This window comes from Ambystoma mexicanum, chromosome 8 (genome assembly GCF_040938575.1).
Source record: "Ambystoma mexicanum isolate Mex_15411 chromosome 8, UKY_AmexF1_1, whole genome shotgun sequence".
Classification (NCBI taxonomy): Eukaryota; Metazoa; Chordata; class Amphibia; order Caudata; family Ambystomatidae; genus Ambystoma; species Ambystoma mexicanum.
In genome coordinates this window covers 1,658,234,444-1,658,262,088 of record NC_090929.1, presented here as the reverse complement: position 1 = coordinate 1,658,262,088, position 27,645 = coordinate 1,658,234,444, and the positions used below count along the sequence as shown (strand labels likewise).

Below are 27,645 nucleotides of genomic sequence, written 5' to 3'. Positions count from 1 at the left end.
CATTGGACATGAAAGATGCATACTTTCATATTTTAATGTTGCCAGCGCACAGAAAATACCTCCGGTTCATGATAGAGGGCAAACACTACCAGTTCAGAGTGCTACCCTTCGGCATAGCATCAGCACCAAGGGTATTCACAAAGGTGCTGGCAGTGGCAGCGGCCCACCTGCGCAGGCTGTCCATCCCAGTTTACCCTTACCTCGACGACTGGCTCATAACAGGGGATTCTTACGAAACATGCTTCTCCAATACCCAAAAGACTGTAGACCTTTTGTTCCAGTTGGGCTTCTCCATCAACGAAAAGAAGTCCAGCCTAGACCCCAGCCAAATCAAACAATTCCTAGGGGCTCTAATTCAAACAAAGGACGGCCTCGTCTTCCCCTCCAAAGAGAGGGTCCAAAACATGCTGTTTCAGATCCCTCAATATGTGACCGGTCGAGAGGTGACGGTACGCAAAGCAATGCGCTTGCTAGGCATGATGGCGTCGTGTATATATTTGGTACCTCACGCGCGCATGCGCCCAATGCAAGAGTGGCTCAACAGCCAGTGGTGTCAGGCCAGCGGACTATGGGACGATCTAGTGGTGGTCTCGCAGGCCTTAGTTCTCTCGCTACGGTGGTGGACAAAGGAAAACCTGGGAAATGGGAAACCCTTTGCCGGAAGCCACTCTAACCACAGACTCATCCCTCACAGGATGGGGGGCTCACCTATCCCATCAGACTGCTCACGGAGTGTGGACTCTGAACGTAGCATCCAAGCACATCAATCTTCTGGAGCTACTAGTGGTGTTCAAGGCGCTAAAAGCCTTCCAGGAACACCTACAAGGCAGGACAGTGATGGTCCTTACAGACAGCACCACAGCCATGTATTACATCAACAAGCAGGGGGGAACCCACTCTCCAGGACTTTCCAAACTGGCCCAAAATATATGGAAGTGGGCTCTCAAACAAAATATGTTCCTACTGTCACAACATGTACCAGGGGAACTCAATCTGCTGGCAGACAAACTCAGCAGAGATTTCCCCCTGCCCGAAGAGTACGAATGGCGACTGCACGAAGACATCGTCTTCGACGTCTTCACGAAATGGGGATTCCCAGAAATAGACCTGTTCGCAACCCTGGAGAACTCACAATGCCAAAGTTACGCCTCCAGGTACCCCCAGAACCAATCCAAGGGGAACGGTCTGTCGATTCAATGGTCAGGGAAATTTGTTTACGCTTTTCCCCCGACTCCCCTTCTCAACAAGGTGGTGCACAAGATGCACCAGGAACAAGTGACCATGATACTGGTGGCCCCAATGTGGGCCCGACAGCCATGGTTCGCTCACTTGATGGAGATGTCTCTATCTGCCCCAGTGAAACTCCCCTGCCCGTACAACAAGCTGTCACAAGACAAGGGCAGGACTCTGCATCCATGCCCCCAGAACATGAACTTAGCAGCCTGGCTCCTGAGATCAGAGAATTTGGACATCTACAGCTCCCGCAGAGATGCATGGACATCCTCAGGGAAGCCAGAAAACCTAACACTTGCCACTGCTATTCTAGCAAATGGAAGAGATTTGTCATCTGGTGCAGAGGAAAGAGCATCAACCCGATTGACTGCTCTCCCACACATATTGTTCTATACCTGACCCATTTATTGGATTCAGGTCTAGTGTTCAATTCCATTAAAGTCCACCTAGCGGCACTTTCTGCATACACCACTTCCCAACTCAAAGTGTTGTGGTGGAAGATCCCTGTTATAAAGGCCTTCATGGAGGGAGTAAAGAGAATACACCCCCCGATAGCTGACCCAACTCCCGGATGGGACCTTAACGTGGTACTTACCAGACTCATGGGCTCACCATTTGAACCCATGCACAAAGCATCTCTTAAACACCTCACTCTTAAGACTGCTTTTCTAATAGCTATCACCTCCATCAGGAGAGTAAGTGAACTACAGGCTCTTTCTGTTCTAGACCCCTTTGTTACAGTTCACAGAGATAAGGTGGTTCTACGCACTCACCCAAGGTTTGCTCCGAAATTCATCTCAAAATTCCACGTAAACCAGTCTATAGAACTACCAGCGTTCTTTCAAAATCCTTCCAACTTGGGAGAAAGGACTCTGCACACACTAGATGTCCGCAGAGCGGTCATGTTTTACATGGAAAGAACCAGACCACTGAGGAAGACTAATCAGTTCTTCGTCTCGGTGGCAGCAGGAAGAGAAGGGGATGCAGTTTCAAAGTCCACTATTTCTAGATGGATTGTTCAATGCATATCACTCTGCTATACTCTTGCTAAGAGAGAACTACCCTTTAGGCCAAGAGCACATTCCACTCGAGGCACAGGGGCGTCCATAGCATTCATTGCAAATGTTCCCCTTGAGTCCATCTGCAAAGCGGCTACCTGGAGTTCTGTGCACACCTTTACAAAACACTACTGTCTAGATGCACACTCTAGATCTGACTCCCAGGTGGGACAGGCAGTATTAAGACATCTTTTCTCTACTGTTCCTTCTCATAACCCACCGCCAACTCCGGGTACTGCTCGCTAGTCTATGCACAGCATGTGATTCTAAGCAGATTAACAAACATCAGAAGACAATGCATTACTTACCGTAAAAGCATTTCTGATGGTTGTATCTGCTTAGATTCACATGCGCCCACCCTTCCTCCCCGCTCGGATGGAAGGAACATAGACTTCCTTTTATATCTCTCTTTTCTGTACTCACTCACGTCTAGAAGGCTCCCTCAGGGCAGAAAAATACAAACAGAGGGACCTCGACGCGTGAGGGATTGTGGGTACAACGCACGTCACTATAGGGATAGTGTTTCAGACACGCCTTGTCGACGTCCCTTTTCGACTACGAAAAACAAAATGCAATACTCCGCAGTGACCACTGGATGTCGGACCTATGCACAGCATGTGAATCTAAGCAGATACAACCATCAGAAATGCTTTTACGGTAAGTAATGCATTGTCATTCAAGAGCATGTGAATCCATGCCAGACCCCATGCTGGAGAAGGAACAAGTTACTTACCTGTAACTGTTGTTCTCTGGCATGGATTCAAATGCAAACCCTCCCTCCTTCCCCTCTGCGGCTCTTCATTTGGTCATACTGCCACTTCACGTGCTACCAAATCTGAGGATGGCTGCCAGGGGAGGGGCTTAGGTAGAGGGCAGTCATTGGCTGGTGGCAGTATGACCCAGAGATCAGTGATTGGTTACTACTAAGAAAGACAGATCAGAAACAAAACATATACTGATTATTTTCTTTACCGAGGATTCCCGGCCATGAGCATGTGAATCCATGCCAGACCCATGCTGGAGAACAACAGTTACAGGTAAGTAACTTGTTCCTTAGCTGCTTTTTCAGCCTACACTACATCACAACAAAAGGTGTCGTGGTGGAAGATACTAGTTGTTAAGGCTTTCATGGAGGTAGAAAAAAAGAATTCACCCTCCCACTTCTAACCCAGCTCCCAGATGGGACCTAAACGTGATGTTGACTAGACTTATGGGGTCTCCTTTCAAGCCCATGCAAAAAGCAGGTCTCAAAGACCTCACCTACAAAGTTACCTTTTTAATAGCCATTACTTCCATTAGGGAGAGTCGGTGAACTACAAGCACTCTCAGTTCTAGACCCCTTTGTAACAGTTCATAGAAAGGATGGTTCTGCGCACTCTCCCTAGGTTTGCGCCTAAATTCATTTCAAAGTTCCATGTGAACCAATCCGTAGAACTACCAACATTCTTTTAGAACCCCTCAAACATGGGAGAAAGAAGCCTGCACACACTAGATGTATGCAGAGCAGTCATGTTTTACATGGAAAGAACTCGACCACGAAGAAAAACAAATCAGTTTTTTTTTCCAGTGGCAGCATCTATCTCAAAATGGATTGTCAAATGCATCACACTGTTACTCTTGCTGAGAGAACTGCCCTTTAAGCCTAGAGCACATTCTACTCGAGGCACTGGGGCTTCCATAGAATTCATTGCAAATGTTCCCCTAGAGTCCATTTGCAAAGCGGCAACCTGTAGTTCTGTACACACCTTTACAAAACACTATTGCCTAGACACTCATTCTAGGTCTGATTCTCAGGTGGGACAAGCAGTACTAAGACACATTTTCTCTACTGTTCTTCTCACATCCCACCTCCAACTCCGGGTACTGCTCGCTAGTCTATGCACAGCAAGGGGTTCTAAGCAGAATAACAAGCAACAGAAGACCTGCATTACGGTGTCCCGTCAAAGTTTCGAAAACATAGTTTCGAAATGCAATAGTTTCGAAAAAGGAGCGGAAAAATAAATCGAATGCATTTTTGTGTGCAAGTTTTTTTTTTTTATTTGTATAGTAAAATTAGTGGTTTTTGCAAAAAACAGGGTTTGGGGGGACCCCCCCTAAAAAAACACATGCATTCTGAAAAAAAAAAGTCGATCCTTTTGTGTCAAACTTTTGTATTTCGACACGGTCTAACAATTGACTGTAAACCATGCATTACTTACCGTAAAAGCATTTGATGATTGTATCTACTTATTCACATGCGCCCACCTTCCTCCTGCTTGGATGGAAGAAACAGACGTCTTACTACTTTCTCTTTTCTGTACTCACTCACGATAGTCATAGGCTCCCTCAGGGCAGAAAAAATACAATCTGAGGGACCTCGACTTGTGAGGGATTTTGGGTAAACACTACATGCACGTTGAGTCTAATGTTAGACACGCGCATGTCGACATCCCCTTTCGATGCTTGAAATTCAAGATGCAATACTTCGCGGTGACCACTGGATGTCGGACTATATGCACAGCATGTGAATCTAAGCAGATACAATCATCAGAAATGCTTTTATGGTAAGTAATGCATGTCATATTTCATGAAGTGTATTTTAGTGTTATATTGCTCCATTCTGAAGGCTTATTCTAACTGACTGATAAATTGTTTATTCAAGAAACTTTGAGTGTAAGATTATTTGATTACTTGTAACTGTACATTTCTGTAACTACACTACAGCTCACATTGACCCCTCTTGAGATAAGCCTGGCTGCTCAACACACTACGCACAAGCTTATACCAAAGGTTGGGTTTCCTATACCTGTAGTCAGAGTTATGTGTAGTGTTCCCAGAGGGTACTGCATACAAACTTTGCCTAACACCCAGACACCCTGGAGCCAGAGGCAGGCTTCACTCGTGAATCCCGCCAAAAGCAAATTGAACAATGGGATCAAACCTGGTTTGGGGCGCAGAGTAAATCTCAAGCAGGACCTTTCCACAAAGAAATGGCGAAAAAATAAGACCGGGGCCATTTTGACAAAAATGGCACCCTTGGGTAATGTAGCTGTGAACACCCGCTGCGGTAAATGCCCACCATGGTAGTTAAAACAAAACCACTGCCACCAGCCATTCAGTGAGAAAGGGGTAACATAAAAAATGTTACATGAGAAGATAGACAAAGGGGATACAAGCTAACCCCTCCAGCACCCTATTGTAAGATAGTGTGCACTAGGTCTAGAAAATTAATTACAAATGTAATTAAAGTCAATTTCCCCTTACTGCTCTTGGAAACAGTAGTTTATCCAATAGAAGGCATTTAAACCTTTGGGAAATCTGAAAGACTTTACTGCACTGAAGGTGCTGGTGTTACGCTCACCTGGCTCCCACAGGGGCGTCGATCTGAACTGGACAGCATCCGGTCTCCACCAATGTGACGCGATGAAGGACTGGACTGGCCCACCTAGCTTCATTTGCTTGGCCCGTAGGAGTATTCTTCTGCAAACGGAGAAAGGGAATTAACCACCCGTGGAGTTGAGCGTAAACCCCCCACCCCTGCTGTTCTCCCCACTGATCACCTTTAATGTCCCCTCTTATAGTCTCACCTGATGGTTTGGAAAGATGAGCACTCCATCCTGCATTGAGCGTAGGGGCGCGTAGATAACCAGTTGCTTCACTGGTTCGAAGGAATTGGTGAGTTCCAGAACAATATTGACTCTGAGATTTCCGGCAAGACGCGGTAAGTATATAGTTAGTTAGAGTTCAAATGTCTGACTTTCACTCTTGGCCGATTCCTTGCAGGTTGCAGCTTGACACTAGCGAAGAGTTCCTCGTGGCAACCGGTAACATTCAGGTAAGGATTTGTATTATCCAACACAGTTCGATAAAATGTCAGTATGTAACCTGTTGCTTTCTCCCTTATTCAGGTGCTGAGAGAAAGTATGAAGTCTCGGGCAATAATGCCTCCGGCGGTAAGATTAGGTAAGTCTATTGTGGTGAGGAGGTTTCCCCTTGTTTGTCCCTTTGTTTCACCTTGCTGTCCTTTTGTTCCCCTTAGGGGCCGGGGTACGGCGAAGATGCGGTGGAGGCTGCGCCCACCCGTGAAGAGGAATAGTACCCCCGGTGGTAAAATCAGGTAAGTCTATGGGGGGTAACTAATATTGCCTCGGTTTATTCCCTTGGCTCACCTTGCTGTTCGTGTTTCCCTTAGGTGCCGGAGTGCGGCGGGAACATGCAGAAGGATGCGGTGGATAGTGAAGATGCTGCGAAGGCCGGTGAGTTCAGCGCGGCGCTGCAGCAGGCGAGGCGATGCGCATAAAATAACTTCTTTCTTCCAGTTCGAAGGCGCAGTGGATCGGGAATTCAGGTAAGGATCAAAGGTATTGCTCTTGTTCTAACCTTTTCTCCTTCTTTCTCCCTTTTTCTAGGAGCTCCAGACTCGAGGCTGGCGTGGCAAAGACTGGATGCAGACTTGCAGGCACGGTGAGCGTTACGCTGCTGGATGCAGAATAACGCAAAGCGTGTGCTGCTCTTCGGCCTTGGTTTAAATAGCCTCCAAAGTAGTCCCAGGTAAGTATTCCTCCCCGACCCCACCCGAGTAAAAAGAAATACTCCCAAGGTAAAGTAGTCCCTTTCAAGCCTCTTGGCTTGGAGCTCTTGCAGCATGGTCTGCATCAGGTAAGTTTGCAGCATGGTCTGCATCAGGTAAGTTTGCAGCATGGTCTGCATCGGGTAAGTTTGCAGCATGGTCTGCATCAGGTAAGTTTTTAATCTGAGCCTATGGCGCCAGGACTGACTTTACATATGAGCCTGGCGCTATAGACGCCAGGACTGCACCCAAATGACCCCTAGCAGGGGTTGTTGGGCTTGCTTGGAATAACTTGATGCCTGCTTCCGGGGCTGCTGGACTTGCTCTGGATCCCCGGGGGTAGGCATCATGACAGCTGGGTGACGCAATGTAAAGATGCCTATGGAGTTTGTCAGACTCCACAACCAAGAGTTCAAAATCACATTAAAATTCATGAGTGTGGGCAAAAGGGTCTCTCTCTCTCTCTCTCCAGGTTAAAGAAAATTAAGGCCTCAAAATCCAGCAAAGTTGCTGCTGGTCTTCAAGGTGGGGGAATTAACACATTTCTGAGAATCCTCCCTAAAAACCAGCTGGAACCAATTTCTTCAGACCTAAGGTACTGTAAAGTAAGGGGTACCTAGTCCATAGTCCCCTTTCCGCCATACGTCCCTCTATCCTCCCAAAACAATTTGGTGTCATTAGGCAATGTTAATATTGCCGACCCGTCAAAGAGGACTGAGTGGTGCCGTTGTGCGGAGTCAGGGGAGCACATGCTCCCAAGGCCACGCCCCTGCACGCATCTAAATTTAAAGGGGAAGATTATTTTTTTTGTGAAAAAGGTTCCGTCTTCCGTCCCCATCACAGGATGCCCATACAGTATGGGGGAAAGGAGGACTATGGACTAGGAGTACGTTAGTCACTACAGTGAGTAACTTATTTCTCCAGCATTGGTATCTTTCATGGATTCACATGCAACTGTCCCTCCTACTCACTGGCTCTTCTTGGTTCTTGCTGCCACTTTACCTGCGCTGCCAAGTATGAAGATGGCCTCGGGACTGGAGCTAAGGAGACCTGTCTAATTGGCTGTGGGCCGTATGACCCAAAGTGACACGACTGGAGTACTAAAGTGACAAGCAATTTTAAACTTTAAAGGTAACCTGCTGTTAGGCAAAGTTTGAATGCAGTACCCTCTGGGAACACTACAAAAAACTATGACTACAAATATAGGGAACCCAATCTTTGGTATAAGCTTGTTCTAAACAGTTTTGGTAGTGTGTTGAGCAGCCAGGCTTATCTCAAGAGGGGAAATGTGAGCAGTAGTGGAGTTACACAGAGATTCACAGTTAGGTATTCAAATAAACTCTTAAACTCAAGGTTTCTTGCACAAACAATTATTCATTTATCAGTCAGTTATAAAGCCTTCTTTAGAAGGGAGCAATATGATAGTAACACAAATACACTTCAATACTGTACACTTTGAGTTTCTGATTCAGACAAGACCCTTTTGGGATGGCCCACAGACGCAACTTACACCCACAGGTGACTTCAATAACAAGGGTGCTATGGACATTAATATCTTACTGTTGGCATTCAGAACACTCTTAAAAGTTGGTAAAAGGCAAATGTTATTGGAACACAAGAGACCACAAATATTCCTAAGCAGTTAACTACTTTTAGATTCTCTAAGAAGAGTCCTACAATTCAACAGGCTAAGCCTAAGTCAATGGGCAAAAGTCTTGGATAGGATGAAGCAGATCTGGTAGTTAAACGGAAAAGTCTTTGCACAAGTTCTTAGGAGTCTTTGAGAAAAGGAAGAATCAAATGTAGGGCCACAAGCTGATTAGTCTTGTGAGTTGCAGAAGTTACAAGCACGTCCACTGTAAGAGGTAAGTGCTCTTAGACTTGTTTTACAGTACCTTAGTAAAGAAGAAAAGATGCATCTGAAGACTTCTGTTCCTGTGTAGCTCTGTAGATCTCACTGTTCCTGGGCCTCAGTCGTGGAAACAAGAGGGAGGATGTTGGGACTCCTGCACTGCGACAGTCAAATTTTGCAACCAGCAAACTTCACTTTCAGTGGCTTTTTCGTGTTTCAGCTTCTCGCGGCTACTGCAAATGGCAACAACGTGATTCCTGGCTGTCAAGATGGACTGTCCTTGCTTCTGTGGTCCCGCACTCTGCTGAGGGGCCTCAGGCTTGGTCAGTCCTGCTTCTTGGGAGTCCAGAGGATCTTCCAAAAGCTTTAGGCCAGCTTAAAAGAAACTCGCACAATCTGGTGTTCCTCTCCCTGGCTCTACAGTTTCCAGCAGCAACTCTGGAATTTCAACCAGCTCTGAGATAGATGTTCAGGTGGCTTACTTTGGAGTTGATTGGTCCCACCAACTCAAAGGGAGAAGTCGTCCTTGCAGGGGCTTCTCTGTCGATGCGAGCTTGGCGTTTCGGCACTGCAGCAGGGCTTCACCGGGCCAAACGACTGTCCAGGAGTTGCAGCAGGCGTCCTCTTCAAGCTCTTCTTCGGTTCCTTCGTCCAGTGGTCCACTCTGCCTTCCAAGCCAAAAGCCTTGCCTTTTTTATTCAGTTCTCTCCCATTCATTCCAGCCTAGCTGTCAGTCACCCAGCAGGGTGGCTGTCCTTGCCGGACAGTCAGTCGGCCAGCCAGTCACCACAGAGTGCATTTGGGTCTCCTAGGAGACTAAGCACAGGGAGTTTCGGGCACCGGCCTCACTTTCTGCCTACCCCAGACACTCTGGAGCCAGAGGCGGGTTTCACTCCTGAAGCCCACCAAAGGCGAAATGAACAAAGAGACCAAACCTGGTTTGGCGCGCAGAGAATCTCTAGAAGGACCTTTCCACAAATACATGGCAAATAAAGACCTGGGACCATTTTGTCAAAGATGGCTCTATGCCATTTTGTCAAAGATGGCTCCCACGGTTGCTTTACCGGAGCAGCGAACAGCCACAGTAAATGCGAACCATTGTAGTTTCACTTTACTGCTCTGGGAAATAGTAGTTTATCCCAGAGAAGGTATTTAAACCTTGGGAAATTTGAGACTTCCTGTGTCACTGCACTGAAGATGCTGTGTTAAACAGAGTTTGTATGCAGTACCCTTTGGGACCACTACACACAACTAAGACTGTAGGTGTAAGCAAACTAACCTTTGGTATAATTCTGTACCACAGTTTTGGTAGCGTTGCTGAGCAGCCAGGCTTATCTCAAGAAGGGAATGTGAGCTGTAATGAGGTTATAGAGGTCCTCAATCACAAGTATTCAAATAAACTCTTACACCCAAGGTTTCTTGGTAAAACACTTATTAATTTATTTCACAGTTAGTTATACAACATTCACTAGGAGGCAGTTAAATGCGTCAAACAAATATACTTCAGTACTTTACACTGTACGTTTCTGAGGCATTTAAACTACTTTGAAGGAGGCGCAAAATGGCATAGGTTAATAAAAAGCTTAGTTATTCTCAGACAGGCCAAATACTTGGAGTTCACCAGAGGAGTCAATTCAATGCAATAGGTTAGGACAAACTGTAACAAGGGGGTTGTCCTCCCCTCTGTGAGTCTAAGGGGTGTACGCAACTAGTTAGGAGTACACTGATTTATATTGACCCTAATGGGAGCACATGTCATTCTGGGCAACCATTAAGCAAACTAACATGATAGCTGGTACTAAACACATAACTCAAACAGTATATGGAACGGATTTTTAATTTTTCATTTAGCTTGTTATTGTAAGCTGTTTATTTTCTTTTTTTATGCAGTAGTTCAAAGGTTACTTTGCATAATTACTTTGCATTACAAACCATAGTGTCATAAAATCATGTACATAGTTAGATATTCACTGGAGAGTAATATTTGTGACATGGGATGTGGGTTAGTAATTTGTGCACGTGAACACTATCTAGAAAATACAATGTCCCATGTCATTGGAAAAGAAGGGCACACTAAGAAAGTGTGAGTAAAAGAAACAATACGTCTTGGTCTCTTCTGCCCGGCTGAAATCTGACCTTATATTAGGTCTAGGTTAGGACAAAGTCAGTGGGGTAAAGTCTTGTATAGGATAAAGCAGTTCTGGTAGTTAAACGGAAAAGTCTTTTGCCAAAGTTCTCAGAAGTAGTTTGTAAAAGAAAGAATCATATGTTGGGTCACAAGCTGATTAGGCCTGCAAGTTGGGAAAGTTTCAAGCACCTTCACTGCGAGAGACAAGTACTCTTGTTTCACAGTACCTTACAAATGAAGAAAAATATGCAGCTGAAGACTTCGGTTCCTGCAGATCTCGCTGTTCCTTGGCCTCAGTTGTGGGGACAAGAGGGTTGGCGTCGAGTGACTCCTGCACTGGGACTTATCAAAGGTGGCACTTGGCAAATCTTCAATTCCTGTAGCTGTGGTAAAGCACACAAACTGGTGTCCCTCTCCCTGGTTATTCGGTTTCCTGCAGCACTCTGAGGAAAATACCAGCTCCGAGAATGGTATCCAGGTGGCTTAGTGTCGAGTTGATTGGTCCCGCCAACTCAAAGGGAGAAGTTGTCCTTGCAGGGCTTCTCTGTCGAGATGAACCTAGCGATTTGGACCTGCAGCAGGGCTTCACCGGGCAAACCAACGGTCCAGGAGTTGCCGCAGCTGTCCTCTTCAAGCTAGTCTTTGGTTCTTTTGTTCCAGTGGTCGACTCTGCCTTCCAAGCCAAGAGACTCACCTTTTATTCAGTTCTCACCCATTGATTCCAGCCTAGCTGTCACTCACCCACCCAGCAGCAGGGTGGCTGTCCTTGCCGGACAGCCAGCCAATCACACCAGAGTGCATTTGGGTCTCCTAGGAGACTAAGCACAGGGAGTTTTGGGCACCTCCCTCACTTCCAGCCCACCCCATACACTCGGGCACCACAGGTGGTCTTCAGTCCTGAAGCCCGCCAAAGGCGAAGGAACAAAGGGACCACACCTGGTTTGGCGTGCAGAGACAAACTCTAAGGACCTTTCTAAAAAGAAATAGCAATAAAAGGCCAGAGATCTGTTTAAACAAAGGGGGCTCAGATGCCATCTTGAAAATCATGGCTCCCACAATTTAACGCTACCGGTGTTTGCAGCCCTTTCAAGAGGAAAGGGTAGCATTTGACTAATGCAGGAGTATCTCAACACGGGGGATACTAGGCCTAAAAGCTTCCCTGTGTCACTGCACTGACGGTGCTGTGTGACACAAATGAAAAGATGATGCCTATGGAGTTGTCTAAAACTCCATAACCAAAGAAAACACGAGTAAAATGCATTCAAAATACATGAGTGGGGAAAAAAAGCTCAGTCTCTCCAGGTAAAAAAATCAAGTCTTCAAAATCCAGCAAAGTTGCTGGCGGGCTCTAAGGTGGAGGGAATTAGCACATTTTTGTGAATTCTTCCGAACACCTGCCTTCATGTTATTGGGGATTCCCAGCCGATCGACGGGGAATATACAAGCATAACAATTCCAATGCTGCAGAACAGGAGTTACAGGTAAGTAACTTCTCCAGCATGGGGTCTGGCATGGATGCACATGCTCATGAATATTCCCTGTCAGGCCGGGAATCCTTGGTGCAAGAAAGTTTCACTTTCACTTACAAACTGTATTTCGCCTCTAAACCAATCACTGTACTCCAGGTCATACTGCCCCCAGCCAATGACTTGCCTTTCCCTAAGCCCCTCCTCTGGCATCCAGCTTCAGATTTTTACTGCACGTTCAAGTGTTGGGAGTCATTGAGTTTTGCTCTGTGATCTATTCTGTTTTTCGCGTTTTTTCTGCGGGAAAGGTTCAATTTTTCTCAGAGCCAGTGTGCTCTTCTCTTCATCTTCTGACAACGGCAATCCATTTGTCAGTGAATTTCAGCCTGACTATTACTGTTAAGTAATCTTACATTTGATGTGTAAAATACATGTGAAATGTGTGCATTTTGTAAATTTTAGCAGTGCAATTAAATGTGAAACATTACAATCAAAAGTGCATCAATTTAATTTACAATACTGCATGTAAATCGAGGCAGATAAGATCAGAGGTGCAAGAAGTATTGTGGGTATCAAACCCAAATCAAACATGTTTGCTTCTGTCGAGTGCCTTGGTCAATGACTAATCCCCAATCTCAATCAACAACTAAATGGTGGATAATGCAATGCATGGCATGTATATTTAAAACTGATCAAGCTGCATTAACTGTTTGTAACATTATCCATGCCATGCAAAGGTCCTACAGTCTCTAACCGTTCATGAATATCCCATTAGTAAGGTGGATCTATAAATTAACAAATACCTAATTCAGCATCTCATAGATATTTGATTTGTGTATTTATGCTACCTTTTTGTCTTTCCTTTTACAACAGGGAGTGGCGTAGAGGAGAGGCACGTGATGATGAACCACCATCACGTTCTGTTGGGGCTGATGTCAAGGCTGGAGATTCCCCAGTTAAACGGGTCTTGGACGATGAGCGGCCCTTGAGGCGGGGTCTGGACGATGAGCGGCCCTTGAGGCGGGGTCTGGACGATGAGCGGCCCTTGAGGCGGGGTCTGGACGATGAGCGGCCCTTGAGGCGGGGTCTGGACGATGAGCGGCCCTTGAGGCGGGGTCTGGACGAAGAGCGCCCACCTAGGCGTGTGCCCGATGAAGACAGAGGTTCTTGGAGGGGAGCAGATGATGACCGGGGACCCCGGCGTGGATTGGATGATGATCGAGCCCCAAGGAGGGCTTGGGATGATGATCGAGCCCCAAGGAGGGGATGGGATGATGATCGAGCCCCAAGGAGGGGATGGGATGATGATCGCGCTCCACGACGTGGAATGGATGATGGACCACCTCGCCGTGGCTGGGATGAGGACAGGACTCCTCGCCGTGGCTGGGACGATGGGCCTAGGCGGGGCCTGGATGAGGACCGCGGACCTAGGCGCGGCCTGGATGAGGATCGCGGTCCTAGGCGTGCATGGGAGGATGACCGTGCACCCAGAAGAGCAAATGACGACGAAACCTGGAAGCCATTGGGGAGAGCAGGTATGATGAATTATAGATTTCTTCTTTCCTGAAATTGTCATTTTGTGGCAAGAGCAATTTTGTAACATCCTTTATGCTAATGGGGGGGGGGGGTCTTTCCATTTCTCACAAGCCAAATTATTGGTTTGTTTACTATTCAGTGTTTAGAACATGAATTGTTGCAACTTGTAGTTTTTATTTGTAATGTAAGATTGTACACTGGCAAATAATGGCAGTCGTTTGAGAATTTGTTTAATTCTAGCCACATTGTCCATATCCACATGTAGTCCTCCCTTAACTTGATTTATGCTATGAATCAAGGAGTTTTTGTGCTAGACTGCAATAAACGCCTCCTTCTTCCCTCCAACCCTACTGCCCAGATCCACCCAACCCGGTAACACTCCCTAGAACACAGCAGGATGCCTTTGACAGAGGTAATGATACTCCAACCTCTGGTGGCGGTGAACGTCTCCAGCTTGATTCTACACGGCCGGGAAAGCTGGAGGCAGCACTTAAAACGATGCCAGCTGCATGGAGGGGAGGCACAACCCACCCTGAGGTTGTTGAAGCACTGCCTGCAGTGACAACAGAAAAAAAAGGTAAACCTATTAAGAAGTTAAAGAGCAAAATGAGCCCCATTGAGTTAAACATCCATTTATGTTTAATGCTGAAGTGAGCATCTAGCTGCATGCATATAAGAAATACTTGCATGTATGCTTTTCATTCCTCATGTATTCATCTGATATAAATAGAAAAAATATTTAATTTCTCTTCACCCCCCCCCCCCCCCCCCCAAAACAATGTTCTCCTTCCAAGCTCGTATGAATTGCTTTGAGATTTCACTTGTTTTAGGAGACTCTAGGGGTTAGAGGTAATCCTGTTGATTATGTATATGTTAAATCATCCGAGTATTAACTAGTATGATTCCCAGGTTGTACAAGATTTTGGAACAGAATCCCAGAGCTATGGCGTGATCCCAACCCCTCCTCCTTTAGATTTTCTGCTTATGCACTGATTCACTTCCCTTCCCCAGGTCTCTGTTGTGCTCTTTCCATCCCCTTCCGGCACTTACAAGTTAGTGACAATTTGTGACCTGCTCCATGGCAGAGAATACATAAGTGGTGCTTCTGCATTAAGAAAATGTGTCGGGTAACCCTGGCTTCTTTTGTATGCCACTGATATGGCCACATGCTACCTTGAGCACAGGAAGCATGGGGCAAAGGCAATGTCTGATGAGAATTTGAATAGGTTGTCCTGTTTTAAAGATGAATCCAAATGCTGAGTTTGCCAGAGGGCAAGTTTGTTTGTGGCATCCCACAGCAGCCAAATGCTTGAAATAATGAGCAATTGTGGCTTGAATCGTAGTGCAAACTGTCATTTTACTTGCATCTGTATTGCACCTACTGCCATATGTTTGTTGAAGCACTTCACACTATCATTATAGCAATATCCCTGTGTCCAGTTAATGTCGAATCCATAATGTCGAATGACAAAAATGACGAAATAATTTGGCCGAAAAAAAAAGTCGAATAGGTTTTTTTAATTTACATGTGTGTTTTTTTTGCTTTTGTGTGTAAAAAGGGGGGGGGGGAGATTTGGGGGGAACCCCCCATTTCGAAGAGAAAATAGACATTGGACTTTTTTTTCCAGCCAAAATTTTTCAACATTTTTGCATTCGAGATTATGTAATTCGACAATGTCAATATAAACCCAATATCCCTATTAGATATGGGAATCTGCACTAATTCTAAACCGTCGATGGCTGGGGTCGGTCTCGAAGCAGAGGGGCAAACCTTAACCAGATATCAACTCTGTTGAATCTCTGCTGTGTTTTCCAGCTCAGGAGCACTCTGAATGTGAAGTGCTGCTCATATCTGCAGATACCAGACTGGTCAACTGACGAGAGGGAACTGAGTGGCTCATACTTTTCTTGACACATTGGGACCATCTGGGTTGAATGTCTGAAAGAACCTTCTATTCCCAGATTACTCATTTCTACTTTCTCTGCATGTCCCGATATTGGGTGAGATTGTGTGAAGTACCCTTTGGGTTCACTACAGCAACCTTGACCACCTGGCAATAGGAACCCAACTTTTGGTATAGGTCTGTACTACACAGGTTGGTATTGTAGCTGAGCAGCCAGGCTTATCTCAAGAGGGGTCAATGTGAGCAGTAGGGTTGTAACAGAGTTTCACAGTGTCAGTTATTCAAATAAACACACTCAAGGTTTCTTGATTGAACAATTATTAATTTGTCAGTTATATAAGCCTTCTTCAGAAGGGAGCAAAACATGTAGCCATTTATAATGCACTTCAAAACAAAATGTTTCTCTAAATCAGATGATACCCATTGGGGATGGCACACCCACTTTCCACTCCCTCTGGTGACTTCAATAGCTAGGACACTGTGCACATTGATTTATCACAGGTACATTTAGAGCACTACTGAGTTGGTGCAAATTTTAGATATGGGAATAAAACAAAGGTTACAAAATTATTAATAAACGGGTAATCTTTAGAACCATCCAATGGCAAGTAAATGTAACCCTTTCCTGGGGGAAAAGTAAAGACAGAGTCAAAGGTAAGAAGTCTCTTAGTGATCCTTTACACCCAATGTTAATTTGAACAAAGTCTATGGGAGCTGAACATCTTCTTTGCAGGTAGGTAAAAGTTTGCAGTGTGTTTTTAGAAAGGTTTGTAGAAATAAGATTCACTTGAAAGGCCTCAAGCTGGGAGACATGTGAGGGGCAAAACTGTAAGCAACTCTGCAAGGGCAACCAAGACGGGTCTCAACTGAGAGCAAGTAAGTCTACACAACAAGAGGTAAGTTTACAGTACCTTTTGGTTAGAAGAAATCGTTCCAGCTGGCTTCTGTTCCTGTACAGCTCTGCAGATCCTGGTGTTCCTGGGGCTCAGTCGTGGTGACAAGAGGGAGGACGTATGGGGACTCGTGCATTGCAATGGGAAGGTCAGCGGCAGCAATGGGCAAACTTCAAAACAGCGGCCCTTAAGTGTTTCAGCTCCTCGTGTCCGACAGCAAATAGCAGCACTGCGGTTCTTGGATACCACTTCAGACTTTCCTCGCATCTGGGATCCAGCACTCTGTTGAGGTGGCTCAGGCTTGATCAGTCCTGCTTCAGTGAAGTCTGGAGGATCCTGGCGCTTGGGTCCGACTTGAAAGCGATGCACTCAGTTTGGTGTTCCTTTCTCTGGCTCTTCGGTTCCAGCAGCAACTGCAGTGGAAATTCAACCAGCTTCGAGAGGATGTCTAGGTAAGGATGTCTTACTTTGGCGTTGATTGGTCCCACCAACTCAAGGGGAGAAGTAGAAGTCATCCTTGCAGGGCTTCTCTAGTCGAGGTGAATTCAGGGCTTCAGCACAGCAGCAGGGCTTCACCAGGCAAACCAACGGTCCAGGAGTTGCAGCAGGCTTCTTTCAAGTTCTTCGGATTCCTTCGTCCAGTGGGCGACTCTGCCTGCCAAGCCAAAAAGCCTTGCCTTTTTATGCAGGTTTCTCCCATTCATTCAAGCCTAGCTGCCAGTCAAACAGCAGGATGGCCGTCCTTGCTGGACAGCCAGCCAGCCAAGCATTCCTGTAACCAAGGGGATTAAGCACAGGGATTTTCGGGCACCTCCCTCACTTCCGGCCCCCGCCAGACATGCTGGAGCCAGAGGCGGGCTTCATGCGTGAATCCCGACAAAGACGAAATGAACAAGGGGAACAAACCTGGTTTGGCACGCAGAGTAAATCTCAAGAAGGACCTTACCAACATGAAATGGCGAAGAAAGACCACCGGGCCATTTTGACAAAAGTGGCACCCTTGGGTGCTTTACTGCAGCTGCGAACGCAGCCCGTGGTAGTTAAAAGTAAACCACTGCCACCAGCCATTTATCGAGGAAAGGATAACAAATATTTTACATGAGAAACTAGACAAAGGGGATACTAAGTAATCCCTAGAGCACCCTATTGTAAGGTAGTGTGTGCTGGGTCTAGAAAGTTACAATGTAAGCAAAGAATTTTTAAAAAAATTTGTATTAGGGTTCAGGTGAACCTTTAAAAACATATAAATTAATTACAAATAAGCTCATAGAAAAGAGAAAACCGCAGTATAAAAGAATGTAAAAACATATTAGCCCTAGCTAAACACTGTAATCCTCATAAAATTTCATAACCATGTTTGACATGATTTACAATTCAAACAATTTTTTTATTTTTTGACTTTAGTTTGATAAAGAAAACAAACTTTTTTGTCATGCACTTTCATTGTTACATTCCACCTCCCGAGAAAAGATAAGAGAAACAGACGTAAACTGAAACCACTTTTTGTCATCTCCTCTTTGATATCACAAACGGTCCTTATCCTCTTCTGTTATCAAGAGTCACAATCGTCTGTTTCTTGTATCTCGTTTTTTTGTCCTTTAACCTGTACATCACATTTATATTTGTGTCCCCAAGGACAAGTATCGGTCAATTCCGCTGGCCTTCTTAGAATCATGTCGGCGAACTCCACCTTTCAACTATGTTTCCATTCTTTGGAGCAAAGCGCGCCAAATGCAGTGAGTGCTGGTTGGCAATATTAGAGCATTTGATTATCAAGTGTTTTATTGATTCTGTCTGACTGTCAAAATCGACAGATTTCACTGTTTGTCGCTGGGTCATTTCTTTTCATCAGAATCTCATGCGTGTGGTAAAGGTTGAGTCGTAGTCTTATAAACTGATTTAGGTGATATTGCGATGGGAATTTGGTGAGATACTTTGGTAATTCACCTGCTTTCTGCGAGGCCATTCCCAAGTCTATGGCTGACGACAATAAAGCTCTTTTATTAGTATTGATTGTCCAATTCCATTGACTGAACTTGACCTTCGCCAGTTGTGGAATATGTAGCACCAATGACATGTTTACATCCGCTGCTGCTAGAATTGACAACAATTTTGCTTCCCAATTATTTAGCAGGGAGGCTGATGGATTGTTGCTTCTGTTATTTAAAATCAGATAGGGTTTTGCTCCTGGTGTTCATCTCATTTTTCGGAGCAATGTTATTGATTTCCACAGCACTAGGGAATATAAAGAGTTGAGTCCCAGCTCAGGACGAATTGCCACCATTGAGACACATTGTGGTAATTTAAGTACTTTGCGCCAAAATTTGCCTTCCAGTTGTGTCCAAAATTTGGCGTCAATATTCCAGCTTGTTTCACTGCCAAAACATACTATTGGAGTCACTTTTTGTGTGTAGAAAGTAATAACCGGATGTAGAGAACTTCCTGTATTTTGCATGCAGTTCTGCTCCTTGTAGTGAAAGGATTCTCATACGAGAAGAAACTCCACTCTTATGGAGATGTTAAATGCGATCCCCAAGTAGCGAATTGTCTGATTTGGACAGATTCATATTATTCACTTTCCACGTGAATACTTTGTTCTTCGTGTTCGTTTTTGGTCCTAATGCAATGACTTGCGACTTCTTCACGTTTATTGCCAACTGATTATCTGACAGATATATTTGTAAAGACGCCGCAATCTTTGAAAGCCACTTTCGGTGCGATCTAATAGTACCACATCATCTGCATAAATTACATGGCTTAGGTGATTTCCGTTGACTTTCGGGGGGGGGAGGACCTTGTTTGTGCTAGTGCTGCTTGAAGATCTGCTATAAAGAGTTTAAATAGTAAGACAGCCAGGGGACAGCCTTGTTTCACTCCCTTTGTGGTTTGTATTTCTTCCGCTAGATCACCTTCCGCATTTAAACACACTCTAATGCTAGTATTTGCATATAGTGTCATTAGTGGAGCCAAAAGCTGATTTAGGCAACCCCAGTTCTTTAATTTTTTCCAAAGGAGATGGCGGTTAATGCTGTCGAATGCGTGTTTTAAGTCGACAAAAGCCAAAAACAATCTTCTGTTTTATAGCATTCAATTTGGCCAAGTTTAATGGCATTAAATTTAAATCCACTCCAACTCCTTTGGTGAATCCTGTTTGTCATCAGATAACTGTGCGCCTTCGGCCCATATAGCAATTTTCTTTTTTTGGAGAAAAGTGGCAAATATTTTCCCCATGGTGTCTAACAAGGCAATGGGTCGGTAATTCTCCAGGTCGTCACAGCTTCCCTTTTTGAAAACTGGGACAACCACAGCGTTAGTCCATGAAATGGGGATCTTTTTTGTCGAGGCTATGTGCTTGAATAATACTTTAATGAATTGTGCCCAGTTTTCTTTGTTTGCTTTTAGCATGTGATTTGAAATAACATCTGGCCCTGTGGCTCGTGAAGTCGTCAGTTTCTGAATAGCAAATTCAATCTCTTCAACTGTTTCGATAAAATTCCAACTGCTCGCCTCTAATATGGGATTAGATAGCTTATTGACATTGTGGTTGTTAAAGACTGCCGTGTAATGCTTTATCCAGCTAGCGGCATTCACTCCGTTTAATAGTGAACTCATCTGATTTAGCTTGCCAGAATTATTTGCCAGATGTTACAACTATCTTTTTGAATTAATAAGCGAAGCATCATTTCGGCTTGTTCCTGTGCTCATATGTTAAATGATTTCAGCTAATTGCGGTAACAATGTCGTCTTTTCACCATCAACATCTTTAGATTTTTTCCGCCGGCTTTCTTTAACTGATTCAGATCCTTTTGTAGCAGTTTCTCTGCATCATATAATATTGGGCTGAATGGGTGCTTATTAGAGATGATTCTTCCCTTTGTCTTGTTTGTGCTAGTGAATTTCTTTAGTAAAGATACGTATTCCACTTGCGTGTTCAACTTCTGTGTTAGAGTATAGTCAGTTGTCAAATTATCAATCTGCTCGCTATTTATTTGCAGTCGATTTTGAGGATTATTAATGCTTAGGGAGAATGTATAGCTTTGCAGCCGATTTTTATGTGGGTTCTCCCACGATAGCACTAACGGGTCGTGATCGCTTTTAATTGACTTCATTATCGAGAGATTTGTAATATGGGGATGTAGATTTTCTGAAGCCCAAATATAATCAAGGGTTTTTGAGGATTCACTGCGATGCCACGTGTCTGCTGCGGGGACATCACCGCTGGTAGAGCCGTTCAACATTACATAATGTTGCAACATTAATTGGTATTCCCATTTGGTACCTCGATCTGCAAAATCTGACGGAATTTTGAGCATCTCACATGGTTTTCGCCTTTTTGATTTATCAAACCATGTATAATTTAGATCTCCACACACTAATATAAATGGATCGATAAAGGATGCGTGGCAGTTGTCTATTTCCCTTATTACTGAGTTTAAAAAGACCGAGCAGTAATTGTTGTTAAGGGATTTCTCGTCCTGGACGTCTACTGTGGCTTGCAGAGTTAAAGCCTGGACAAACAAGTTCGAATTGCAGATGTTTAACACTTCCCATCCGGAAGAATTCTTTACCATAGTTGAAAGGCCCGAAAATGGACGTCCAAACATGTTTTTGCTCGCTGCATTTAAGAATAGCGTGCAGCCGTCACATGATGGTAGCTCACGTAGCCATGTTTCTTGTAAGCAAATGAAGTTGCTTTTTATGCCTTGTGTATCACCGTCTTGAAATAGGTGGGCAAATCCACGGGTGTTTCAGGATGTTAGTTGATGGTTCATGCCTCTTGACCCTGCGTGATCCTAAACATGCGTCTCTAAATTTTATGTTTCAGTGTGGTGGGCAGATTGTTTCAAATGTTTCCACAGCACGTCTCTTTTGATATTATTTGAGGATCCCTTCTGCTTTTGCTCGTTTGAACGGTCAGTAGCAGATTGTTGATCGTCACATACTGTGAGATCAAAACCGAAAAACAGAAGGTGGTCTTTAGCCTCTAAGAGCGGTCTGGCTAAATTCTTTGACTTCATATGAAGAACAACCCAGTCTGATGTTACTTCTGATTTTATATTCGACAATTGCTATGTCGTCGGATCTTATGTTGTGTAGTGCTGGGACATAATGTAGCAGCCTCATTACATTGGCTCTGTTTAAGTTTACTTCACTGTTGTCTTCTAAAATATTTTCATGTTCCAGGGTCCACCATCCGGCTTTTGCTTGTGATTGCGACACAATCCTTTCACTAGGTCTTTGTTGCTTTTGTTTTTGTGATTGCGCAGTTGTGCATTTTGGATTAAACTTTACGGGAGCATTTACTAATGCTGCATTTATTTTACTACTTGCACATGGTCGGGCAGTGGAGGGGTGTCTCTTCTCACTAGCTGCTGGTCGCGATTCTGGTTGCCTCTGTGGGTAACGACTATGCCACATGATTTTTCTTTTAGAGTCATTAGCTGGCTTTTCTCCGCTGGGTATTTGCAGGTCGTCGCCCTCAGCTGTCATACTTTCCGGGTCAACATCCTTGTTGATTGTATAGGTTGATGGGTCGCATAAATCTGTTGAGTCATTTGTAGCAGGATCGTCAGAGGACATAGTATCTTCTCGTGCACGTTTTGAGGCAGGGTGTCAGGTTTCCACTATTGCCTTTGGAAGAGTTAATAAAGGCTTTGTATCCTTGCTTAGTTTCTCTGTTTGAATTGCCACCTTGCTGCTTTTCACGCTTTCTGGTCGAGGGGGTGTCAAGTTTCGAATAAACTTTTTGCTCCATTTGTGCGAGGACGTTTGGAGGCCGGTCCCTTGCCCTTGGTTTGAGCTGCTTTTGTTGGTTTTGCCTTTTGCAGCACTATCTTTGCAGTTGTTGGTTTAATTGATTTAGCCGGGCCAGAAAAAATCCCAAATGAAGCAATTTGTTAATCTGATGTGACGGGGCTCTTTTGCTTCGACTGAGGGACAGACTCCTCTTCATTCGACCTAATTTTCTGCGCGGTTGGTGCCTTCGTTACTGCGACTTCCTTTTGCATTTCAGGTAGAGTGTTAGCCCTCGCTCCCCATCGTTATTGGAGCTTTAACAGTGGCTCCTTCCTCATTGGTGAAGGCTGTCGATTTGCTGATCTCAGTGCCTCTGTGAATCACTTTTGGGGTCGTTAATTCGTTTGTGGAGCATCAATTGTGAATTGTTCCAATGGAATTCTTGATTGATTGACCAATCCTGCGTTGTGCTGCATTGCTGGCAGGTGCAGCTGGTTCTCTCGTTGCAACCTAAAGGTTTTACTAAAACATTGTGCCTGATCCTCTTTGTGCATTCTACAATGGCTTCGGCGAGGTCAAGTTTTTCATGGGCCTCAAGCTTAGTTATTTCATTAAGGCGCGAGTGCCATTGCCGTGAGGTTGCTGCTTCTAAATCAAGTCGGTTGACTAGATGTTCATTTAGTTTTTCCATAGCTGACACTTTGCTGTTTAGTGTTGCTAGAACAGAGTTCTAGTCCCTTAACGCGTTAATCACCGATTCATACAATTTCATAAACTGCATTAGTGCAATGGGAGTGGCCGCTAAAACATTGTTATGAATCTGGACGCTTGCGGCTATGGAAATGTTCCCTTTGAGGTTTGATGCGTCTTCTGGTTGATAGTTAGCTGTCAGCTGGGATTCATTGGAACTTGGCATTTGCGATTCCACCGATGCATTGGTTCTTCAGAGCATTGTTCAGTGTTCGTTAAGAGTTTACTGCCGCAAGTTTTCTGACAACCATCTGAAGTGTCTGTTAATAGGTCGCACTGTAACCAACAAATTCTGTTGTGAGACAGCTTTATTGTTGGCACATTGTGACTCTTTTAAGGTACTCACATTTCGCCTATTAGGTCCTTTTTGTTGATAAAACTTTCATTTAGTCGCTCTCCCATTAGAATGAAGTCGGCCTATAACCGTTCCATGAGCCGTGCAACACGGGCCACCACATCAAAGTTTGCCGCAGAGCTTATCTTATTCCTTTGTAAGGGTGCATTCGCCAGCTCTGCGGCGCCAGTTCTTTTCAGCTGGCGGCATTGTTTCTCTGTCAGTGATTATTGCTCTTGAATTGACAGCAAGTTCTTTGGTGTTAAAACATTCCTTCTCTTTCTGATAGTTCAGAAACTCAACTGCTTTCAGTCTCTCTGGTGTTTTGCAGTTACTCAAAGGATCTTCTACTAAACACGACTGGTTCAGTTTCTGAGCGAGACTCACATTTGGGACCAGCGAGGTCGGCACATTGTCAGCCGGCGACCTTATCGCCAGTATGTCAGCATCAGTTATATTGAAGGAAAAGGTTGTCTCTGAGGTATCTTAAGTACACCGTGGATGGTGGCGGTGTACTTTTTTCAGCTTGTTGTGCTTGCTTTTCAAGCAAGGAAAAACTTTCGCCTTGACTTTCACGTAGACTCAACGGATGTTCAATTGATAGACAGGGAAATCGGGGTCGATTTCTATACATGGCCGAACTGGGTCTAGGTCAGCGGCTATTCCCTGCGTGTTTTCCGCTTTTCGACGGCGATTCACCTAGTGTTTACTGGTGTGTTTACTGTTGAACCAAGATTGCTCGCTTGCTCAACGGGGATTTGCTGCTCTGCAGAAGCAATGAAAGCAGCGCCAGAAAAACTGACATTGCTTGCCGCAGCCTCCCGGAGCTTAATACTAGACGGGGGTACATCGGATGATGCACACAACACGCTTGCCTTCGGTTTAGATGTTTTGGATTGCTGCCGCCGCAGCTGCAACAACCGGTTGCGAGTGTGTGGGTCGACCCCCGTTAATGTCTTTTCAAAGTCGTTGGGAGGAGGATCCATTGCGTGTTCTGCGGCGCCCGGATGTGGACTGGGCTGACTGGAACTCGGCACCGAACTCTGCGCCGGAGTCTGGCTCCAAAATTAAAGACACAGGGTCCAATTTGCAACGCTGCAGCTCCTCTGAGGGAAGGAAAGCAAACTGGTCTGCAACGTGGTACTGACTGGAACTCAGCACCGAAATTCAAACAATTAAAATACATAGTGTGCGCAGTTTCTTGGATAGACACAATAATAATTGGATGAAGCTAGGGACTGACTGGACCCTATACAGCACACACATATAAAAGTTACTAATATATAGCCAAACTTTTTATAGTTCTCATCTTATAAGTTAGTGATCAAAAACCAACATAGTTTTTAGCATAAGAAAATTGTCATTACCTCGGAATTCAGCACATGCATGGTAGAAGCATGATATTGACATTAAAGTCTAAATCATACAGAATAGGGGCTAGGCGTGATTTGTTCTACACATACATGGTCTTTATACAAAAAGCATAAAAAGGCCCTATAAAGTTATCATAGTGACATCAATATACTGCACATGCATAGTAAAAGGATGGAAATGAGAGTCCAAAACGTACAATGTAAAGGCTGGACTAAAATAGTTCTACACATGCATGAGTCTCAAACATAAACATAAGGTTATATGACAGTATGTTAGATTGTAATGTTGAAAATAGTCCAAAACATACAATATAAAAGCTGGATTTTTTTTTTCTATACATACAGGATCTTCAAACATGAACAGAAGAGGCTCATATGACAGTGTATGTTGGCCAATAGTGTCAAATGCAAACCTCTCAAAGACTTTAGGGAACGATATAACTAGGATGGCCCGTTACATCCTGGTCCTAATTGGTAGAGGGCACAAAATGTACCCCTAGTAGAATCAATTATTAGTTACTATTCAAATTCATTTAGCTTTCCTGGATGAGAAATAAAATTTGAGTAAGAGATATTAGTGACTTGTTTGTACCCCACATTCATCATATCCACAATAGATTACGTGAAAAGGGTGAATCATCACAAAGATATTTGCCAAGGCGCACTTTTCTTTGATTTTCCCAATATTTACAAAATATAACCAGATGTTTTAGTGTTTTTGGCTCATCACACATAGTACAAAATCTACAAAAACCATCAGAGGATACAGCCTTGTTTGTGCGCCAATTCTTACAGTGGACATTAGTGTGTAACAAGTCTTGTTTAAATCCGGAATCGAGAATTCTGGCCTTGTTACAAGAGAAATATAACAAGTATGACAGACGTGGAAGTATGACAGACGTAGCCTGTCAAGTGGCACAGCGAGTAGAGCGCTAGCTTTGACATCCGTGCAGAGCTTGCTAACGCAGGTTTAAATCCCGGCAGGGCCAAACTCAGCCTTTCATCCTTCCGAGGTCGATAAATGAGCACCACACACCGTGGGTAATAATAAGCAGCGCTTAGATATCTGAGGGTTTGTAGCACTATATAAATGCAAAATTATTATTAAGTTAATGACAAAGCGTGCATATTCTTTTTAGGATTTATATCCCGCAATAGACTCAATAGTATTCGACTAGTCAAGTTGGTAGTACCTTTTTTAACTAAGGCAGGACGCACACAAAGATCTATAGGCTGCATCGCTATTTGTTGGGAGTATAGATTTAATTTTGAGTGGATTGTGTCCTCCAACGTATTCCTCATCTTAGATGTATTCCATCCAGCTTTGCTGCTCTTCGGAAATGTTTTCAGCAGAGGGCGCAGTGCGTTGATATCGTCGAGTCGATGGTCCCTCGAAGGCCTCCGTCAAGGGTGACGTCATCGGGTGTATAAGTAGCACGCGCGGCGCACGTTGGCCTCAGTTCCATTTTTCCGCAGTACGTTGCTTCGGACATTCAGCGCGCCTCGAGTTCTGTCAGGGAATATAATATTACGAGAAGTAATTATGTCCTAGTATTCGACGCCGACCACGACCCCGAGATTGCATTTTAAGAAATGCAAGTCGTGCGGCTCAAAAATGTCGATCACGGACCCGCACCGCGAGTGTTTGTGGGGTCTCGGGGAAGGCCACGATATGGAGGCCTGTTCGAAGTGTCAGGCGATGACTGGAAAGGCCTTGCGAGAAAGGAGAGGAAAGCTTCAGGTAGGTCGGAAGGATCGGAAAGCCTCTAGCGTCGAGTCGAGACCCCATGGGGAAAAATCTCCTTGACGCGAAAGGCATAGATCCAGTTCTTGAAGCGATTTTCATCGCTCTTCGTCGAAGAAACAACGCCATAGATCTCCCTCCATCTCGTCGTCAGACGAGTCTCCAAAAATGAAATGCCCCACAAAACATTAGTCTTCCGAAGAGTGGGAAGCATTTAGGGGCAAAATGATGGCGGTGTTTGAGAAAGCGAAGCCTCGGTCCGCGCCTCCTTCGGAAGCCGGCCGGGAGCGTCATGGCTCTGACACTCGCACACCCTCGAGCCCGGTTGATCGTAAAAAGGATGGGGAGCCTTCCAGGAAGCCAAGCGAAAAACTCTCGAGGTCACCGACGCTGTCCGAGACCTTTCACACCTCGAAGGAGAAACTGTCGAAGGCCGCCTCGACGCAGACTCTGTCGACGACCACGATGTCATCGACGACGCCTTTATCGACGTCGACACCGAAACCCTCGGCGCCAAAGGCTCCAACTAAACCAGGGCAGCCAGAAAAAGAGAAGGAAAAAGTTAAACATGTAATTCCTTCAGAGCCTGGTACTACACCTCTTCCTCCTCCTCTCCCACAGAAGGTTTTCAAGCCTCTCCCTAGAAAGGAGTTTTTCAAATCCTTGACCTCAATTTTTGCGGAACAGGAGAGATCCGAGGAGGAAAATGTACCTTTTGGATTGGAGTATGGCACCCCAAATGTCCCAGAATGCTTTATCTCAGAGGAAAGCAGAATGAGGGATTTGGTGGAGTCTTTGCACAATGCAAGTGGCATTGATACCTCTCCTGAGAATGATTTTGGTAGACCAGATCCAGGAGAACATGCCAGTCCATCTTATCGTCAATTAATGACCAAGGTGGTAGACTTCTTGGGATGGGCTAAACCAACAGCCCAATTCGTCCAGGACGAATTGACAGACATATTGGATCATGGTCCCACTGAAGACGCAGTTTTACCTTTTCATGTAGCCTTACAAAACAGGGTGGCCAAGAATTGGGAAACTCTGGATTCTATTCCTCTGGTGAATAAATCCCTAACATCAAAATAC

The 27,645-nt window shown here is 44.8% G+C and overlaps 1 protein-coding gene across 1 annotated transcript in view; it reads left to right on the top strand.

Annotated features, from left to right (window-relative positions):
- Positions 1-27,645, top strand: part of EIF3A (eukaryotic translation initiation factor 3 subunit A) — an 812,143-nt gene that overhangs the window by 691,623 nt on the left and 92,875 nt on the right. The window contains exons 19-20 of the mRNA XM_069611926.1: positions 13,160-13,821; positions 14,181-14,399. Of these exons, the coding sequence (XP_069468027.1) occupies positions 13,160-13,821; positions 14,181-14,399 (881 nt within the window). The remainder of the gene's footprint in view (positions 1-13,159; positions 13,822-14,180; positions 14,400-27,645) is intronic.